Source organism: Agelaius phoeniceus, chromosome 18 (genome assembly GCF_051311805.1).
Source record: "Agelaius phoeniceus isolate bAgePho1 chromosome 18, bAgePho1.hap1, whole genome shotgun sequence".
In the NCBI taxonomy this organism is placed as follows: Eukaryota; Metazoa; Chordata; class Aves; order Passeriformes; family Icteridae; genus Agelaius; species Agelaius phoeniceus.
In genome coordinates this window covers 11,789,803-11,811,237 of record NC_135282.1, presented here as the reverse complement: position 1 = coordinate 11,811,237, position 21,435 = coordinate 11,789,803, and the positions used below count along the sequence as shown (strand labels likewise).

At 43.0% G+C, this 21,435-nt stretch overlaps 2 protein-coding genes across 4 annotated transcripts in view; both read left to right on the top strand.

Annotated features, from left to right (window-relative positions):
• Positions 1 to 7,251, top strand: part of CABIN1 (calcineurin binding protein 1) — a 121,537-nt gene extending 114,286 nt beyond the window's left edge. For 2 of the 3 annotated variants that reach the window (XM_077187722.1, XM_054645692.2), the window contains exons 36-38: positions 3,246 to 3,410; positions 5,124 to 5,350; positions 5,837 to 7,251. In XM_077187722.1, coding sequence (XP_077043837.1) covers positions 3,246 to 3,410; positions 5,124 to 5,350; positions 5,837 to 5,980 — 536 coding nt within the window. In that variant the 3' untranslated portion in view covers positions 5,981 to 7,251. The remainder of the gene's footprint in view (positions 1 to 3,245; positions 3,411 to 5,123; positions 5,351 to 5,836) is intronic. The other variant, XM_077187723.1, reaches the window with a different exon arrangement.
• A 145-nt stretch (positions 7,252 to 7,396) lies between these two features.
• LOC129128590 (T-box-containing protein TBX6L) overlaps positions 7,397 to 21,435 on the top strand; it is a 32,656-nt gene continuing 18,617 nt past the window's right edge. Inside the window, exons 1-4 of the mRNA XM_077187724.1 lie at positions 7,397 to 9,284; positions 9,955 to 10,068; positions 13,955 to 15,892; positions 16,489 to 16,623. The gene's annotated coding sequence lies outside the window, so the exon portion shown is untranslated. The remainder of the gene's footprint in view (positions 9,285 to 9,954; positions 10,069 to 13,954; positions 15,893 to 16,488; positions 16,624 to 21,435) is intronic.

Genomic DNA, 21,435 nt, shown 5'->3' with positions numbered 1-21,435 from the left:
TGTGCAATATATTAAAGTATAAATTATGATATGTACACCGAAAAACCAATTCTTGCTATTTTCAAGAAGTCTAAGAAATATTTTGTTTATTAACTTTATTTTTAACTTGGTCACTTGAATGGTATTGTTTCTATTTAAATAAAAAACCTAAAATTGCACAGTCCTGAAAGAATAAAGTGTATGACCCAGTCAGGAAATAGAATTCTGTAACTGTATTGAACATCTCTGACAGCAAGGGATTGATTAACAGTGCTTCTTGATTTCTATTGTACTGAAAGGCACATTTGATAGAATATTAACAAATATTGTTTCTAGAAGTGCAGTGATAGAAATGCACAGTGTGCTGGACTCCTGCCCTTTCATTTCTATTCACTTCTACATTAAAAATTGCTGTCAGATATTTTATTCCAATTTAAATCTAATTTTACTGCACTGTAAAACTGCATCTTCCAAACTTGAAGAAATATATTCTGGAAGATGGAGATGTGTATGAGGATGCTGATGGCTCTTGAGAGAGCACAGACTGATACCAGTCTAGTAGCATCTTCCTAGAATTAGGCTGCTCAAAAGAGCTTTTGTCAGTGGGCCATAATTTAGTTAAAATAAAGTACAGCAAATCAGTTTAAGCAATGATATATCTTACAATCAAACAAATATTGTAATCAGCATAAGAAGTAGAGTTTTGTCATTAAATAATAATGCAAATCAGAGCTCTTACTCTGTATTGTGAACTAATAAGTCCCTAATGTAGTTAAGTAGTAGAGTAGATACAGAACTGCTCTCAGTTAGCAGTACAGTTGAGGCTGTAGCATTTGCAGTTTGTTTGTGTATTTCTGTACCCGCTAAGTTAATGACTGGTTTGTATTCTGGGTTAATAAGTGGATAAGAAAGATTCTGTTAGTACTTACCCTGCTTAAGATGGTGATTCTGGAGGGCTGGAGTGAGTTGAGAATGAGTTGACTTCTCCTCTGTCTTGTGGAGTAATCTGAAATCATCATCATTTTCATCCTGCTTTCATTCAGATCTTGTTGTAGCCATGTCAGTGTGGGAGTGCTCTGGGTTCAGACTGCAGCCTGTGGTCAGCACCAGGGATGGGATCTGTGGGATGGGATGGAATGGGATCCATGGGATGGGATCCATGGGATGGGATCCATAGGATGGGATGGGATGGGATCCATGGGATGGGATCCATGGGATAGGATCCAGGGATGGGATCCATGGGATAGGATCCAGGGATGGGATGGGATCCATGGGATGGGATGGAATGGGATCCATGGGATGGGATCCATGGGATGGGAACCATGGGATGGGATGGAATGGGATCCATGGGATGGGATCCATGGGATAGGATCCAGGGATGGAATGGGATCCATGGGATGGGATCCAGGGATAGGATCCAGGGATGGGATGGGATGTGGATGTGCTGGCCTGGGGCTGCTCTTTGGCAGCATGGGGTTAAATCCCTGTGTGCTGCTGGAAAGGGCAGCAGACCCAGGGATCCTTCAGCTGTCCTCTGCTTCTTCAGAAGGGAACAACACTTTGGGATTTTCCTACTCGAGCTCCCTACAGTTAAGCCCTTCCTTCTGCCTTGTTCTCAGCTGATTTGGTCTATTAATACATGTACAGATGCAAGTATTATTTTCCTACTCCCAGTGCTGTATTTTGAAGTATCCAGAGAGAAATGTGCAGGAGAGTGCTGAGAATGACAAGCACATTCATCTGCATTAGGCTGTTCCATTTTGTGCTGGAGAGTGAGTGGAATATCTCAGAACAGGAGCTGCCTGTGAACTGGGCTGTAGTGGGTGACCTTTCCTTTTTGGGAGCTATTGGACATTTCTCTACAAGCAGTCTCATTTATCTTAAGGGTTATGTCAGCTTTCAGCTACAAGTCTAGATGATGGGGCTTTTTCTTTACCTATGAAAATGAGTGGATGAAAGAGCAGCCTGCTTTCCTGAGCTTTTTTCATACAGGTTATTCAAGAACCATAGAAATGATAACTCTTTTTAAAAGTTGCATCTTTCAAACTGCGTAGATCAGACTGTTAAGCTGTGATGTTTTCTGAAGCAGTTTCTGCAAGGGGAACTCTTGTACAGGAGAATATTACCATGGTAAATTCCGAGATCTTCTCTATATTGGTGGAGATGGAGAAGTGTTTTCAACACTTGAGGGGGTGGGAGCAGTTTTCCAATGAAGAAAAGTTAAAATATGTATTCCTTTTTAAGACGTTGCATGGTCAAAATCCCAAATTAATTTAGAGCATTGCCATACAAAGAATTTTAGAGCAAGTGAGACTGTGACTATCCACTGCATGTGCTGGTCCATGAAAGCTGCCTGTGCAACCTTAGCCTGTGGAAACAGGAGGTGATTCAAATTAGGCTAGGCAGCCCTTTGTTTTTTGAGGAATGTCTTCATTTTTAACAGAGAATCAGAGCTTGTTTGTGTGTCCATAGCCTTGAAAGGGTCACTGCCCTGCCCCACGAGGGCACTGGCAGGTTTCAGTAGTTCAGTGAAGATGACTCCTGCTATGTACAGCATGCAGCCCAGCGTGTCAGAAAGCTGGTTTTACACTGCACTCCTTTAAAAGCAGCTACAGCTGGTACATCATAACAAGGCTGGATTCTGAGTTCCAAACATCCCAGGTTCTAGAATAGCAGAAGGTGGGAATTTTAGGCTGATCTATTTATAGAGGTACAGTGGATGTATCAGTGAAGAGTGGGCATTCAGGATCACTTGATATTGGTTTCATGAGCAATGGATTTGGCCCTGGTAGGGGATGTTGACAGTAATGAGTCTTCCTTGGCCCTGAGCTGTGCTCAGTGGAGCAGGTACTGTGGCTGGAGATCAGAGAGGGCCCCACTGATCACAGCTGGCCCTGCATTGAGGGTGCTGGATTTTGCTCTGCAGCTCTTCCTCCCAGCCCTCCCAGCTCAGCTCATGCTCAGCTCTCTGTGTTTCTGCAGATGTGCAGAGATGACAAAATGTCAACCTCAAAATTTTTTTTCCTTCGCTTTTTAAATGACGTTTACCTTTTTTTAAGAGTTTGAATTGATGGCACTAATATGAAAAAGTTGCTTTTGCCATCTTAACTTGCCAATATTTCATTTCACTCAGTCATGTTACGGTTTAGAAACAGAGCAAGGGTTAAAAGGATTTTTCTACCTGTTGGTTAGACAGCAAAAGGATTGAGGCTTAGGAGAGAGATCAGGATGTCTCTTAATCTGTGAATTATATTTCATTACTAAAGAGGAAGAAGAGCTTGAAGTGCCTTTGGAGGGGCTTGGATTCCAGCAGCAGGAGTCCCGGCTTTGTCAGCAGATGAAAATGGCGACGGTCGCGCCACCGCCAGAGCCTGTGTGCTGGCACGTGGAGCCCGTGCCCAGCACAAATTCAGGACATGTTTGTACCCCAGGTAGGAGCTTCCTGTGCCTCAGGCAATTCTGAAATGGGGTGGTGAGCTGTGCATCCTCTGTAGGCACTGATTGCTTGGACAGCTGGATTGGCATGCCTCAGTTTCCCTGCCTGCCTTGCAGTCAGGTACTGCAGAGTTTGATGCATTCCTGGCACTGCCTGAGCTTCCTGGGCAGGAGCCCTCCCATCCCTTGGTGGGCATTGTGGTTCCTGCATGTCCAGCATGCTAAATACCATGGCAGCAAAGCCAGATAAAAAACCTCCAGGACCAGCTTTCATGCAATGTAGTTTGTTCATCCTTTAAAGCAGAATTTTTCTTTTAATTGCAGTTTTATATGGGGTAGTATGATAACAGTTTGGATTGCACTATTGGGATATTTAGCAGAAGGAAATGGTTTTTCACCAAACTGACTCAGTCTAAGTAAACATAAAAACCAGCATTACAGCAGTTAGTGTGTTCTATCCCTCCTCTGCCCTCTTCCCAAGAGAAGAAGTTGGTGTTTTAATTGAAAAAAATGTAAAACCTGGTATTTCAGGCAAGCATAATCTAGATTTTCATGTTTGGAGTATCTTGTTTTTCCTTATTTATGAGAGCAGATCATCCTGTGTCTGATTACTGTCTGGAAGGATTGGCTGCCCATGGAGATGGGTCACTGACCTTGATGGAAAGCCATGCCTCATTTGCTGTGGCAGCTCTTACATTCCTGTGTGCTGTTGAGAACATGCAATTCAATTTTACATCCCTTAGTAGTTTGCTCTGCTGCTGCCTGTTTCTAGGTTAGCAATAGGAAGCTGGCATTTTATTTTGCTGTGTGTAAGTGGCCATGTCCATTCCTAATATCTGCAGAGATGGATTTGACAATACTGGATCTGAAAAAATGTACATGAGCACCTGTCATTATTACCAGACTGAGAAAGGTTCTGGTCTTACCATTTATATAGTTTCTAAAAAATAATTTGCATTCCATGTGAAGCAGCATTATTAGTAAGAAATCTCTTTTAACAAATACTCAGTTTTTAACACTGCAGCATTGTCATCTCCTGGTTATTGTTGTGTCTAGATAATTTTGTAATGTGATGGTGCCTGGGGAAGGGCTGGATCCTTGTGGGATGTATTCAATAAACACTCTGAGCAACTGTAGAGGCCCCAGGCTGAGGCACTGGGGAGGGATGTGGGAATGGTGCTCACCAGTGTGGGAGCCAGTGCCATGAGCCCACCAAGGAGGCAGGATCATGGCAGGGTTTGTAACAGGGACATTTTCACAAGTGTCACCATAGATTTTTCTCTGATTGTTGAGGAGTTGCTCTCTCTGTAATTGCAGAGACAAGGCTGGGGTGGAGGAAATGAAGGCTCCTATAAAGCAGGAGAGCTTTGTTTGTTGCATTGCAGGATGGAGACACAGGAGATGATTGCATCTGACCCAGTGGGAAGGTGGTGTTTGTGGTAGATGTAGATGGCCAGTGCTGCACTACCATTTGTTGTGCTTGGGCAGGTTGGGTTTCTGACATCCAGTAAGATTTTTTTAATTACTGTTGGTTTCCAGTTGTCATTCTACAATCTTTTTTTCTGGTTCTAAGCTTTGGTTGTTGCAAGGCTTGAAGAAAGGCCTTTTGAGCCTGCCTTACATCTAACAATGAACTCCACCCTCTTCTTTGACATCTGAAATCCTAGATAACTTCCTAACATATTTTTTCCTTGCTGTTTTGTGTTTAGCCTCCAGTTCCAAGCCTGAACTCAGCTCCAGTTCACAGACTTTGGGAAGTCAGCAGAACAAGACAGATGGCACCCGAGTAAAAACTCGCATTCTGCCCAACATGCCAAAGCTTTTCATACCTTCATCTGTCACCAAATTTCCACCTGAGATCACTGTCACTCCACCCACTCCCACCCTCCTTTCTCCAAAGGGCAGCATTTCAGAAGAGACCAAGCAAAAATTAAAGGTAATAAAAGGGAAACAGTAATTTTTTAGATTATTGTTTTTATCTTAATTCTCCCCTCAATAAAATACTTGTATGAAAGAAGCAACAGTTCATGTCCCCAGTTCATAACCAGAGGTAGATAAGTAGTGGAAGGAGGTGCTAGCTCTTACCAGCAGGAGCCAGTTCTTAAAAGACTGGTGAAATACTGGCTGTGGGTGAAATGAGAGCTATTCTAGTCCCTATCCCTTTTCTGAGGGATTGGAAAAAATTACAAAAATGGCTGAGTGACCCATTGCAGTTCTTAGATGAGTGGAAGCTGCCAGAACCTTAACTGTGGGGAAGCCTACTGTAAATGTTATGTGGTTTTACATTAGGATGACATCTTTTATCAACACAAGGCAGTTATTGAATGTGAAGGAATAGCAACCAGTGGGCTTTTGTCCCTGTGCTCATGGGTTTATCCTGACTATTTAGCAATATATTCTCTCTCTCTCTTTTTGGGATCAGTCTGCTATTTTGTCTGCTCAGTCTGCAGCGAATGTAAAGAAGGAGAGCCTTTGTCAGCCAGCTTTGGAAATCTTAGAGACCTCAAGCCAGGAGTCCTCACTGGAAAGTGATACTGATGAAGATGATGACTACATGGACATATGAATGAATTCTGGCCATCATCAACACCAACCACATAACCATTCTTCTTGTTGCCAGCATCTCTGGAAGTTGAAACATCTTCATTGGCATTACTCTCCATCTAATTGGCATCATTGTGTTCTTCACTTTCATTCCCTTTGTTATCACCACAGCCACTTGTATTGCCTTCAGACTCTTGGCCATTCTCCCCATCATGGTGCTTGACAGAAAGAATGATTGGTTGTTTACCAGGCAGTTGGTAAATCTGGATCACACTGTCACCAGGAACTTCAGTAAACACAAGGATGTTTTGAGCTGCAGTTCTTCTCTCTCTACTGTTCCTGCTTCTCCAAACCAGAGCCTTGGGAGTTGCTCCAGTAGCTCTTTCCTTTAGTGTTTTCCTCCTTTTAGTTGTCTTGTATTTTCCCCCTCTAGCTAAGTTTTTCTCCCAGTAATTCAGCAACCTGATGTCTGTCTAACCATGCCATGATTAATCCAACAGCTCTTTCTAAGGTGAATGGAGTAGGAAAAATTTGCTGAGCTGGTAGAGATTTTAATTGCATCGAGGAAATCTGTGGCTTTGTCATGGGGCAAGGAAGGTGAGCTGAGGGTCTGTCAGCTCCTTCACACTGCTGGGGGCTTGGCTGGAATTTGACTCTTTCAAATAGACAAAAGAAGCAGCTTTTCCAGGCAACAGAGAGGGTGGTCTCCTGTTTGTGCTCATTTCACACCAATGTATGAGGTCCAGCAAAATTTATCTACCTGAATGTTGGTTTAAAGAACTGATCTTTCCAGAATTGTCTTACAGTCCTTTCTCTTCTAATGCCTTGGACAAGCATTTTGAATTGGGGGCTAGATGATATTTTTATGGTGGTATTGAAAAAAAAAAAAAAAACTTGGAAGATTTCAGTACCATTTCAGTAATGTCTGTTTTTTACAGAATGACACGAAAAGGTGTTTTTTATCTATCTGCAGAGGGACTGCTCACAGTTATTTATATGAGAAAATAATGGTAACAAAAATCCTTTTTTTTTTTTTTCTACTGAATGTTAACTTTGTAAAATAATGAATGCAAACCATGCAAAAAAAAGACGTCACACACTATATATACACTGCGTGCTCCCACACACACATATATATATGTGTATGTACATATATATATGTCTGTACATGAAAACAGAAACTGCATACAGCTTGCAATGTCGGATTTCTTTGTGTTTGGGGGGTTGGTTTTCTGTAAAATGCAGAGCTTTGTATAAACTTTTGGGTTTCTTTTCTAATAAAGTTGAAATGCACTGTTGTCTCTGTTTGTTTGAGAGGGCACAAGGTGCCGTGGTTCTGGAAGAGCACTGCTCCTCTTTCCTTTTATTTTTTGGGTAACAAAGAAGGGGTTGGGGGGACTTGATGGGAGCCCCTTTATTTTCAGAGGACTGCCAGAGCTCTTGGAGTGGGTTTGGTGTGTGTGACCAGAGCCCAGCGTTGCCAAGGTTGCTGCAGTGGGTTCAGTTCCCCACTGAGATCTGAATTCTTTTTCACCCATCTTGGTGTCTTTGAAAGCTGATGAGCCACATAAGGGGGAAGACACCACATGGGAACAGGATCACACAGAATATTTGGCTGTACAAATTTGCATTTGATCCATTATTAGTGATTGATCTCGTTGATAGGAATGATAAATGGACTGTGGATAAAAAGAAGCTGCAGCAAACTTTGTATTGCAAGCTTGTTCTCAAATTCTGGGGGGTTTTGTTTTGGAGAAAATGTGGTTTACAAAGGAGTGAGTATGTCCATTTTGGATGTGTTAGCAACTGTTTGTGTAACTTGTTCACCTACTGTAAGTGAGTGCAATTGATACAGAAAAGATGAGGCAAATGATGGTAAAAGCAAACAAGTGTTTTCAGTGAAATGTTTTCAGTGTTTACTCTGATTTGCTGTAGGTTATTATAAATGCAATGTACAGTATGCTGTGTAGTCATTGCCAGGTAAAAGGCTGAGGAGGTTTCAGATAAGCATGATGTTTAGGTTTTTTAGAAGAAAGCACAGAATGAAATAAATTGGCTGCCTATGAGAAATTGAAAGGGGAGGGTGGAGTTCTCAGTAGGGCTTTTTCACCCAAATGGAATAGACTGCACAGACTATGTGGCTAATGTGTATTCTTAAATGTATTGCTAACTTCAAGATCACATTTTAATTTTTAGGTCCACACCTTAGCTTGGGTTTAATGTATAAAGCATTTGATTTTCTAATTGAATGTGACCACTGAAAATTGTTGCCTTTCCTTTATTATTCTTAAGGATTCCTTGGCATTAGGCTTTCTGGGTTTTTTCCTCCAGACTTCCTAAAATGCTGGTCTTGAGCTTTCTTTTGAATTCTAGTCCTGCTTTTTGAGAAGGATTTAAAATTTTGCTGGTTTAGGAAAGCTGAAACAGTAATTGTAACTGTTCCTGCCAGCAACAAGAACTGCATTTGCTGGACTGCTCTAAGCTCATTTGAACCTTCAAACTATTCAACTGTGCAACTTGTTTTATCCTATGCTGAATTCTCTTACCTGGTTTTCATTTTTTTTTCATAAATTTATGATTTTTTTATTCCCATTATGCTCTTGAGTAGCTCAAGGACTTTTTCTCAAGCTCAAGAAATTACTGAGACTGAACCATAGAGGCCACCTCCCTCCAATCCTGCCCTTCTGCTGTTGCCTAAATGTTTCTCAGCTGTGGCCCTTCCTCCTCAAGGGTGTTCCTGCTGCACTGAAGGAGCCTTTCTTCTTCTCCATGTGTGAAACCTCCTCTCTGTAAGTACAGCTGATGGAGTTCTTCAGGTCAAGGAAGGAGCCACCTGTGGGGTGAAGGTGCCAGGCTCCCTGGATGCCCTGAGATAAGGATGTTTGTCTGAAGAACCATCCCTAAAGGTGCTCAGAGCAACAAATCCTCACCAACAGAGGTATTCACTGAGTAATGAATGCACCTTGTGAAGCTTGGCCATGTCATCCTGTGGGATGAGCAAGAAAAAGATTGCAGTAAAACTGCAGTGAGCCATGGCTTGGAACAGATTCCTTTATTTTGGTCTAATCCTGGTGGTAAGAGCTTGAAATTCAAGCCAAGGCAAGATGCAGCTTAGCAAGTCACAGATCAGATGTAATCACTGCATCTGCCTGCAGGATTTACTGGGTACCCATTGCTTCTGAAATCTCTGTTCCCAGGTGCCTTTCTGATGTGCCAGACAAAGAAATGGCAGCAGCTGCAGTGTGGTGCTGCTGTGCTTCTAGTTTGGGTTTTTCCCTGGCAAGCCATAGGGGCAGGAATTTCTGGTGCCTAAAGCAAACTTTAAGGTGAGGTCTGTGACCAAGTGGGGTGAGGCTTTCCCTCTCTTTAATTTTTCTTTTTTCCTAGACAGTAATTGATTAAAAACCAAATCCTTTTTGGCTACTAAAAAGCCAGACTCTTAAAACTTTCAGGCAAATAGTAAAACCATTTTTGTTGCAAAGGAGATGGAAAAAGGAATAATTTTGCATTGGCTGTGGAGAGTAATTTGTGGAGAGTTGATATCCTTGCTGTGCTCTACTGGGCACTTGCACACAGGTATCTTCCACTGTTAAGGTGAAAGTATTGTTAAGATATTGATTATTGGGGTTTGACTGTCTGCAGTTTCACTTCCTGGCACAGGGATTATATAATCCATGTGTAGTTAAGACCATTGAGAATTTCTCTCTCTAGGCAAGGACTAGTGTTTTACTAAGAATTAATTTTGGTGAGCACAGCTGTCATTAGTGGCTTCTGCCCACTGTCTGACAAATGCTGTAGCATTTTTTTCAAAAGCTAATAATGTTCCCTTCCACAACCAAAATAGCAGATCAAGGAAGATACCAAGTACCCTTAATTTTATTATGTGCTAGGATTTGTCAGTTGTTGTCTCTTTGTCTCTTGGTTTTTGGGGTTTTTTTTTTGTTTCTTAATTGGAGTGAGATTTCTCATGAATAATGAAATTAATGTCTTTTGCAGCCAAAATAAACACCATATGGTCAGGGAGAAAGGGACCAGGAAAAGATGAGGAAGGCACAGCAGCAGCTGAAGCTGATAGGAGACAAAATGGACTGAAGGAAACAGAGGGGCCAGGTGAGAACAGACCATGTCCTGCCATTGAGGGTGGGATCACAGCACTGTGAAAAGCACAGCATTGAACTGGAAATTGCAGTGAGGCTGGAGCCTCTGTGGAGTATCCTGTGTGTACAGTTCCACACTGAGCACAGCTCATTTCTGCTCCTGCAGGTGCTTGCATATTTTAGGGGACTGGGAGGCAGGTGAATGAGATAACACAAAAGCACAGCAGACATCAGTTGGTGGCCTCTTGGTCATGGAAAGCTGGGATGAAGAGGCTTTGCTCTTGCATTTGAAGATGATGGTAGAAGGTTCACTGTAGGCTGAGTGTTAATTGCCATCTTTCCCTTCCAGTTGATGACCAGGGATTCAGTAATGCTAAGTTGTGATGTTATTTATGGGTTTTGGGTGCTGTACCACAGGCTGTGCTAGCCCAAGCCATGCCTCTGTGGGACTGTCAGGTGTCCTTCCTTGCTGGGTATGGTGGAACAGGTAGGATTGCAGAGGACAACACCAGCACCTGGGTGTGTTGGCTCCTGGAGGAGGACTTGCCTTCACTGAAATGGCTCTTTCACATGAATACCCACAGAACCCAGGCAGACCTCAGCAGACATTGGAAGGTGCATCTCCCTGCACAGACATTTGTGTTCCTGCTGCTGTTTCATGCATCTCTAATGATGGCACCCATCAGCAAGTGCTTGTTTAGCCAACTCCAGAGCCTCTGGTGCAGCCCTCAAAGCTGCCTCTTGCTCCCTGGCCTCAGGAGCAGCCTTGTGCAGGTGTCTGGAGAGCTACACAAGCCTTTCCAGCCTGCCCAGGGCTCCCCGTGTCACCTGCAGTGTCACTGCCTGCTCCAGGAGCACTAGAGGGGGCCCTAGGACAGAGCAGGGGAGGGAGGGAAAAAGGGCAAGGGGACCAACCCCCACCCCAAATGGATGCCCAAGATCTGTCTCGAAACTACTGAGAGCACAGTGCATTGCTGGGTTTGCCCCCGTTGGGTTGCAAGGGCCCTGTGCTGCTGTGCCATATGTCCTTTGCATAATGTATGGTCTGGGGAAGGCAGAGGGGATGAGAATCCTCACAGGCTGCTCACAGGATTGTGTCCCTGGCCATGGCAACAAAAAACAAGAGCTTGCTTTGTCGCCATTAATATTGACATAGGCAGGAAAACAGACCCACCATATACTTGATTTTCATACAAAATCTGCCCCATGACTGTTTTTCCCTGTTTTTCTCCTCAGTTCCCCCATAAGAAGCCCCCTGGGTGTTTCCATTTTCATCATGTGCAGTATGTTACACTGGGGTGTCAGGGGACTCTCCTGCAGTCATTCTGGTGTGAAATGGCTCTGATAACGTGGTCAGCCTCGTCAGGGAGAATCCTGATTAGTTCAGCCCTGGTTCATGGCACTGGTGTGGGGCTTGTGCCAGCACAACTGAGCCCAGGAGTCAGTGACTAACATGCAACTTGTGGATCTGAGCAGTGCTTTGAGGTAGTTCTGTTCAAGTCAAATTCTAATCAGGGATGAAAATGTGTTTGAGAATGATGGAAGAAAGATGTGCTGTTCAAGCCTGGATAAAATCTTGTGAGGCAGTCTGTGGTATGTGGAGCAGCCCGAGGTGAGATCAGGTCCTGCAGCCATCTGGCAGCTCAGGAAAGGGAGCAGGGACGTGGAGCTGAGGCCACTGACTGCAAAATCAAAAACCAAATCACTTCTACCAAGGGGAAAAGTGAAATCACACTTCTGCCTGCGTGTAAGATTTATCTGCACAATTAAATGGTTGTGTCTGTAGCTGGTAGAAAAACATGCCATTATATAATCCCAGTGGGAGGAACTCTGCAATGTCTCTCTGAGTGCATTGTCTTACTGAGGGAAACTGCCTATCTAAAGCCAAGTCAACATATATGGTAAAAAGTAGTTTTTGCTCTCAGATTAGACTCAGATATCCCCCTCTCGAGTTTTATTTCTCAGCCTAGTTTTTTTCTTTCCCATCTCTTTCAGAGACCTTGCAAACAACAGTGAATTCCAGCATAAATGGAATATAAACAAAGTTCATATATGGTATAAGCATATGAGAACCACTCTGGAATGGCATTAATTTAATTTTAGTTGAGTGATTTAATAACTACAAGTGAAAGGCCATGTAACAGGGCAAAGGTATTTCAGAAGCAGTGCTTCCTGTGAGAATGTTGAATTATTACATTTATTACAGATACCCACAGTTAGCCTCTATACTCACATTCCTCTCATTTTGCTCCTCTGAGGTGTCTGACAAATACAGAGGGCTGTTCACAAGGAATAATATGCAACTGAGTTTTATCTGCAATATGCATTGCATGAACTATGATCTAATATAGCACTGAACACACACTGTTCAGTAATAATTAGTGAAGGATGTTGTATGAGCTGAAAAGCTTCATACTCAGAAGTGTTCTTTGATTCCTTGTAATTTAAGTCACACCAGAGATTTCATTTCCTTAAATTACACCCTAATGTGTATGAACAGTCACATTTTCTCTTCTAAATGCATGGATATATATAAAATGCAACTCTTTCAGTGAGATTGCAGTGATAATTTTCCCTTTAAGAGATGGCACTAGATGCTCAAAGAATTGCTTAACTTGTTAATTGAGCCAACATACACTCACCAAGGAACTCACCATGCTGTGTGGATGTCAGAAAGCAGTTTGAATATAGAAACTTGTCACTTAGGAATGTGTTGGCTGTAATTTAGATCTCCATTAGGTTTGAGTGGGTTAGGGGGAAAAAAAAAATGAAACTTTAGAAATCTGTGGTGGAAGTTCTGAGCTTACAACATCAATTTGCAATGCTGTGCCCTCAAGTCAGCAGCACAAGTCCCAACAAATAACTTCTGTCATGGCTCTCCCAATAGACACCCTGCTGGAAGTGCTTCCTACACTTAATAAGTAAATGGGCTTTCCTGGGAGCAAAACAAAGAGCTGAGTGTTCCCTCCCAGCAAGCAGCAGTGGCACAAGGTGATTTTTCAGTTTGGCTTGCTTGGAATGTAATAACAGCCTGGGATTGCACATTGTGAAGTATTTCTGCAAAGAGAAATGGGAGGATTCCTGCTCTGTGCTGCCATTGCTCTGCAAGCTGAGGAAGCCTTTGGGTGCAGGCAGAAGCAGCTGCTGGTGGCCAGGCAGAGCTGTCAGCTCCTGTTTCAGGCTGATGGGCACACAGGAGTGGGGATCTGCAGGAGCCAGCCAAGCCAGATGCATTTCCTGCTGCATGCCTGCATGCACCAGGGGCTTTGTCCTGGTTCAAAATGGATATTCCAGTGAGCTGCACCAGGAGCCTCCCACAATGGCACATTTCACCAGGCCTGTGCTTTCCCTTGGAAGAGGTTCATAGAGCTGCTTTTCTCAGTGTAAGGATCTCAGGGGTTTCTGTGGTCTGGATAACCTGAGATACCTTAGAAAGTCTCTTTTCCCAGCCTGGCAGTCGAAGAAGGAGTCAGGATTCTTCTGTTCTGGTTGTCAAGGTTATTTATTTTCTGTTATCTATAACATTCTTTTCCTGACCTGCTGAGGTCCTTTCAGCAGGTCAGTCTGTGGCACAGTACCCACCTTCAGGGCAGTGTTGTCTTTTTCTACTAAAAACTACATGTACATTATTTCCAATAATTTTCCAATATCTATCACCTATGTTAGACAGTATGTCTCTACCTTAAACTAATCCAAAAGTGCCACCATCACCCAGAAGATGGAGGCTAAGAAGAAGAAAGAAGGACAAAGCACACCTAAATCCCTCTATCTTGGCTTCTGAACTCTTATTCTAAAAACTCAAAATTCTACTTTTTTATCTTGTAACAAACTAACTACCATTCTACTTAAATTTTCGTGGCTTATGAATCCTCCTATAAGGTTGCTAATTGTTTTTTCAGGAATGTGCTGGGTTCCAACATAAGGAGATGAGAAGGCAGTGCAGGATTGCTGCAAAGCCTGGGTGGGAGTTGTTTAAATCCTGGATGTGCTGCATTGCCTCCCCCCTGGCACAGGGGTGTCCCTGTGCAGCTGCCTGGGCCCCTGGACGTGCATTGGAGCTGCTGAGAGCCAGAGCAGGGCCTCAAGCCTGGGCAAAACTCAGCTGCTGTCTGCAGGTGTCACCCTCAAACTGGGGAGCTCACCCTCAGGTAACTGAGAATTCCATCCAAGTGTAAGAGTAAATAGTCTGTGCTTAAATGCACTCCTGCTGCATTTTATTTTTGAATAAGGAGAGCTTGGTGCAATGTCAGTGAAACTCAGAAATACCCAGAGTGTGGTAATGGCCAGGCTGGGTGTGTGGTCATGGTTCAGTTACAGCTCAGGCACAGACACAGCAGTGCCTCTTATCTGGTGCTATCAACTCGTGGAAAAGTACCTGGAAAGAATATGAAAATAGAAAAAAATACTATTTCCAAGTGCAGAGTGTCCCCTGGGAAGAGAGAGAGAGGAGGAGGACAATGTTTCCTCTTAAAGATGTGCCTGATTCAACAAGGTCCCAAAACATAAACAGCTCCTCTTGACTTCAGTGAAGACAGCAAAGGGCAGCCTCAGGTTGTGCCACCCAGGCCTGTGATGTGGACAGTTTTCAGTGACATAAAGTATTGCTACAACTAAAGTTTCCATGGAAAATAGCTGCTTTAAAATAAACAAACTTAACTTCCTTAATTCATGCAAACTCAAAAGTTCACAGTTAACCACTGAAAAATGCAAAAAGCCAAGGAAAGGTGGAAATATCTCTGCTGGTAAAAAATGCAGCCCTAATTACTTCTCCCTGCAATGAGGGTGGCTGTGGCATATAGAGGAACTCTGCAGAACAACTAGTGGAAGTTCTTTTCAGTGACACCTGTCTTCATGTGATCCCTGAGGCAGTTTATTAGGAATATCATTTTCTTTAACAGCTTTTCTCTCCCATCATCCCCAGTGGCTGATACTGCTCCAGCAAGGAAATCCTGGTGGCTTTCAGAACAGCAGCAGCAGAACAGAACTGGAGATAGGTTTGGAATAAGATGGACTTGGAGCTGGCTCATCCTTCCCGGGTTCTGTATCTGAGTTTTGTCAATATTCACTTTCTGCATCTATTTCATGGTAACACCATTGATTTATTGGTTAAATCATAAGTCAAAAGAACTCAGTTTTGCCTCAGAGCTTTCCCACTGGCTGGTGAGATTTTCAGGTTATCTTCCATTTTCTGTCTCCATCAAATAGAAGCTACTTGTCCAAAACTGTCCCCCCTCCCCTAAATGAATTTGCAGCTAGGTCATTTTTATATGTCATAAATTGTTTATAATTTTATCTTCTAGCCAATTCAGGGTAAAACTCTGGGGTTTTTCATCTTGAGTGATTGAATATGAGTATCCACTAGGAACTATTCCTATAATTAAGTTAAATGAGAGCAACACAAAGTTACTGGGTTTTTGTGATGGTGAATAACTCCAAATAACTCAGAGCTTCCCATGAGCAGAGTTCTGGAGAGGACTAAAGAGTTTCTGCTCATGTAAGAGTAGAACATGCTCAGTTTTTTGGAGAATCCTTAGCTCTGAGGCTGAGAACTTGCCATAGTGCAGTGTAGCAAAACCAAGGCTCTGTTCTAATTGAGACTGACTTGGATTTTTTAGTTTTTCCCATTCCTTGGCTGAAATTTCCTGTGTCTTGTAACCATTTAACAATATGTTACTAACCATCCATTATGTCCTGCTTTATTCTCTTTTAGATGAAAGAGCCATGTAAAAAAAAAAAAAGAATTCTCCAGCCCCTGTGACTGAATTTGAGCGATAATGTCAATGGAATTAACACATTGCCAGTGTTGAATGGGCTCCTGTGGCTGTATAAACATCAAGGTAACACATTTCCAAAGCAGAAGACATTACTGCTGTGATACTGTTGTTTTGAGAATATTTCCTCACTGCCAAAACACTGATGTAGATTTAGCATTTTGCCTGCTATGATGAGAATGATGTTGGAGTGGGGAGGGTTGATTCTGCTGCTTTTATTTTTACTGAGTTCTGGTTTATTTGCTGAAGAAAATATCTTACAGTGTTTGGCTAAACATGGAATGAGAGCATAAGTACATTGAGGTGTATTTAAGATGACCTCTGATTGGTAAATGCATTTAAATTAAGAGAGCATTTAGGCTCTCTTAAGGGCCTAATTCCATTTCTGAAGGAGACCTTCTGGAAAAGCTGGGGCAGAATGCTGTCAGGAAACCCAGGATCCTTTGGCTTGGGCAGAGTTTGCTCAAGAATAACTGTCTCCCACACTATCTCCATCCATTAACATAATTTTTATCTCTGCAAACAGGAGCAGACTGAGGCTTGAATGCCCTTGGTATGTTGCTGAATAAGATGCAGGCTTCAGTTTTAACTCTGGGGATGGCACACAAGTTGTAAGGCCAGGCTTGTCAGAAAACCTTTTAATGGTGCTAATCCCACTGCAGATTTGTTGGCACTGTCTCACCTAATGCAAGACAGGACTGACTGATGAGGATGTGGCACAGAAGCAGTTTGGGACTCCCTGGGTCACAAAATCAGTGAAGATGGCTGCACTGCAGAAGGCAAAGCTGGTCATGCAGGTAACAGTGATGATTTCCTTTATTCTGATCCTGGTGCAATCTGAACAAGACCTGTGTTTCTGCAGGAATGTTTTCATTTGTCTTCAGGCAAGAAAAAATTCAGGCAGTAAGTGCTAAACCAGAGCCTGACAAGTTCTGCTCCTAAATAACTGTTGTCATGTGAGTTTTACTTCTCTGCAAGGTTAAAGCCATCTTTAAACAATGAGTTGGGTTTGCTGCATTTCTACTCATCAGAGACCATAACCCAGGTATTGAAGGGTGGGAAGTCAGTCTCAAGGCTGACCTTACTGGACAGAGATGGGCATGTTCCTCTCTAGAATCCATGAGAAATACCCACTGCCTCAACCAGAGCTGTATCAGTTCTGGTGAAAAGGATTTCAGTTTGCAGAGCTGCATCTGGCACTTCTGTGTGCATGAGGGCTGAGACAGAGGAGAGGGAGGCATTGTCCATCCCAGTTTGTTGCAAGAACAGCCCTAGGATGGATTCCTCAAAGGAAAGGACTTCTCAGCACGGGGAATGTTCAGTTTCTGGCCTGCTCTTGGTTATCAAGGGATAGAAAAGAAAGTTGTGATGGAAAAGGGGAGCAGCTGCCCGTGGCAGGAGTTTGTTAGCACGAAGAAAATGACTTGGTGAACCATGAGCAGTGTGCAGGAGTTCAATGCACAGAGTGGGCATGGTTGTGTAACCTGAAGTTCTTTCTCTCCCCTGAGGGCTGTTTGAAGCCCTCTGAAGGCCCAGAGATCAGCTCATAAACTTTGTGCTTCAGAATTGCAGAGAAAATGCTTCTCTCAGCTGTGGATCAATCTTTGTCAGCTCTAACACACAATGGCTGGTGGCTTCAGTGTATCTCCACTGTCTCCCAAAGGCACTTTGTGGGAAAAGTCACCAGTGGCTCAATAACCTGTCACCTGTGCCCTCATTCTGCCCCCCTAAGCCCTGGAGTGCAAAGAAGAGTTCTCTCCCAGGGCAGTGGTGTTTCTGTTGCAGTCTCACATCCCTTGGGAGTCCATAGCTGGCCTGTTGTGAATTATGGTGTGCAGAAACACAGGACATGTGCAGTGCTGTGACCACAGCGTGGCAGAGAGCCAGGCTCCATCCCACTGGGAAGCAGCCTGGTCATGTGCCAGCAGAACATCCATCCTTCCATGTGGGCCCTGGATCCACTTGAGGAGTCACAGGAATGAGAGAGGAGCAGATGCACCAGAGCCTTCTTTACTGCAAAGGCAGGATTGCTCTCTGCAGTGCCACTGGTGTGGGCACAAAGCCATTAAAAGCCTGATGCAGGAAGGACTTGGTCTGTTCCTCTGCAAACAGGCTGCCCTTGCACAGCCACAGTGCTTTTCCCTGGATAGTCAAATTACTTCTCTCTCATTTTCATCCCAACTAATGAAGATAATTATATCCCTTTGTAGAATTTTAATTCCTCTGTCATCTGTATGTTTACACCCTGCAGACATGTTCATTTCTTCCTTGTGAACAGAGCCATCAATCATGGAACTTTCCTTCGACTCTTCTAATCTCTTCTGGTGTTCACCTCATCCAGTCTCCCTCCAGTTCCCGGTAGCTTTGATAATGAGGTGATAAGAGTTACATGTGGTTTTGCCAGTTTGTTCTACAGCAGGCTCACAGAAAGAGGCCCTGCCACTTTCCTGCTCAGCTATATGCTATTTTCACATATGTATCCTCTGGTTATATTTGTGGATTTATTTTCAGCAAGGAAATGAAATCACACCTAGTGCAGAAAACCCCAGAAATTACCTCTGTAATGGAACCTCCTTAGGATTACCATATCTTTATTGGTGGGTATGGCTGAACATGACTGTTCAAAACAGAAGTTTAAGTGATCTTCTCTTAAGGGAAAATCTGGAACTGGGGAGAATTCCAGAATTCAGCAATTCCTCCTTTGGACAGCTTCTTCGGAGTATGGTGCAAAGGGAAGAGAAGGAGTAGTTCCATCTTGGAGAGGAAAGACAAGGCAAAAAAGTCAGAAAGACATACTGGGGGACCATGTATGGACTTAGATTTCAAATTTTTGCTTCATGTTTCTGGTAATCTAAACCAGCCCTCCCTGGCTGCTGCTGTAGCTTGTGCACTCCTGTCCTGCAGAGCACAAACCCTCCAGTTCTGGTAGGTTCTGTCTGCACTGTCAGCAGTTATTTGGAAATGAAGAATGAAGGCCCTTGGTGGTGAGTCCAAATCTCCATCTCAGGCAGGCTCAGGTCACCAAGCCTGAGCCCAGCAGTAGCTTAAAACTGAAAGCAGTAACTGCAGCATTGAGGGTGGCAGGAGCAGTGACCTCATTATTGATAACATCTGATCTGTGCCCACAGGAATGCTTGCTCCCAAACCTGACTTTGATTTCCTTCTGCACACTCCCCTGCACTTTTCTGAGCAGAATTTATAAATATTTCTGTTGAATTTACATTGTATTGTTTATATCTATGTTTGGTTGGCAGGCACAGGTCAGGCTGTGAAGTGGCAGTCATTTAAAAATGTTTTAATGTCATTTAAAAACAGTTTTGCCTCACAAATGCAAAGATTGTGTTTTTAAGAGTGGCACCTATTAAGTGTATTGATGTTTTCAGGGTTAGAGAGGAGAAGAAATCTAAGCCATTTATGCCTGAGGAGATAAAATCCAGTATTTTCAGCCTAATGCACTCATTGCACACCTCACACTCATTGCACTCCTCTGTTATCCTCCTCCCAAGGAAAGCTTCTCTATGTAACTCTTCTGACAGGACAAAGCCATGTGTCATCCCTTGGATTCTCAAGGAATTGCATCCCATATATTTAAATCATTCAGGTGTCTGATGTTCTTAACCACTTAGAAGCATTTGTTCCATATAGTAGGGCTAATTTTTAATTTATTTTTCTAAGCACATCTATCCGAAATGATGCTAGGCTTTTATATTCACAGCAGGGAACATTGTGAGGTTTAAATATCCCTTTAATCACTAAGGATGTAATAAAAACAAGAGGAGTTCTTTGAGCTGCAGAGTGTTACCCAGGGAAAAATCTACTCTGGAGCTTACAAATGTGAGCTGAAGAGACAAACTGGGCAATAAAATCCACAACTACGGACCAAACCCGCTAAAAGTTGGTCTGTGGCTGCCCATCAGGAGCTGAGGCTCGAGGGGGGAAAAGGCCATTCAGCACCTCTAGAGCCATAAGAGCCAGGCCATAAACACTTCACAATCTGCTGGGGAGGGGGAGGGAGCTGGGCTGTGATCTGCCCGCGGTCTGTACCCAGCCCCTGCCTGCCACAAAGAGTGAGCATGAGAAATTTCACCATGGGAAGAACGAAGGAAAGAAATCTGGAGAGATGAGGGAGTGCAAGGAGAGGTGGCAGCTGTGTTTGATTGTGTCAGTTCATGTCCACTTATGGCAGCCTCATCCCAGTGCTGATTTGAGGAATCCATGAAATCTGACAGGTGCTTTTTTCTATTATCAGTGTGTTGAAGGATTCTTACCTGAGTATTGTTATTATGGACCCAAATATCATTTTTCTGCCGGGTGATGAACAAGCTGGGTGAGAAAAAGTGTAGCTCAGACTTTATCCAAGGGCTTTCTGCTTAAAATCCATGTGTATTTTCAGCTCTTTGTTACTGACTTCAGACTTGGCTGCAGATGATTTCTGTCCCATCATAATGCCCTATGTCAGTTTTTAGAAAGCATCTTGCAGCATGTGCTGCATGAATCTGTCTTGGTGCTCATTTTATTTTTGGGAGGTCCTGTAAAGTTCAGCTCAGACTCTACAGGTCAGTTGGACATCCTGTGTGTTAGTTCCCTTGCTGCTGGGAGATGGATGTGCAGTTGTATGTATCCTATGGCTATATAAATTTTTATAGTTCTTTTTCAAATAAATTTTAAGTAATACTATAAAAGGAAAATAAATACGCAGTAATAAAATCTTATTAAAATGAAACGTGATTTATTGTAAGTGCTCTGAATCAAAATCTGCTGTGTATGGTTTAATTGTTCTCTTGTCATGATTTCTGGTAATGATAATTAACTTCCTCTGAAAGTTCTTTAGAGTCAATAGTGATGTTGGAGGAACTGAGCTCTACACAGCTCTGTAGAGCTCACAGCAGTTTTTATTTTTAAATTTCAAACACTTTAAATCTTAACAATTTTAATTTGCTCTTTTAAAGTAGATCATCTGATAAGGAGGATGTTTATTGATTTCCTGGTTTGATTAGAACCTTCCTGTGATGAACAGTTCATGGAAACTTCCATATGACAGAAGAGACCTGTCTTTGCCCAGCAAAGTAACTTGCACCCTAACTTGCATGACTGAGGTCTGTTTTACCTGTTGGTTTCATGGCTTTACAAATGCCTGATCACCAACAAAAATAATCTTTTGTGGAAACCAAGGTACCATGACAGAGTATCAACAATCTTGAAAATCCATGAAGTTTAGATAAAACCTTTTGGGTCTGAGCTACTGCTATTTTTCTGGAAACAATCAGCTTTTTAACAGAGATTGCTGCAGTGTTGCCTGCTGGGCAACACTTCTGCTCAGCAGAGTCCATTCTGCTCAGGGCTTTTGTCTGGTCTCAAATATGGTTAAGTAAACTGCCAGCAGTTTTTAATATCTGCATGATGCTTCTCTTTGCATATGAGTGTGTGCACATGTGTACAAATATAGAAGTGTTTATACATGGGTGTGAGGCTGGAGTTCCTTGCTGCCTGTTTTGTCAGGCTACTCCTTGTAGCTGAGAGCAGTGAGTTTGGGCAGGGTGGGGGAAAGGATGCAGGGCTGGGAGGGCAGTGCATGCAGTGCATTATTAGAATAAACTAATTAAGGGAAA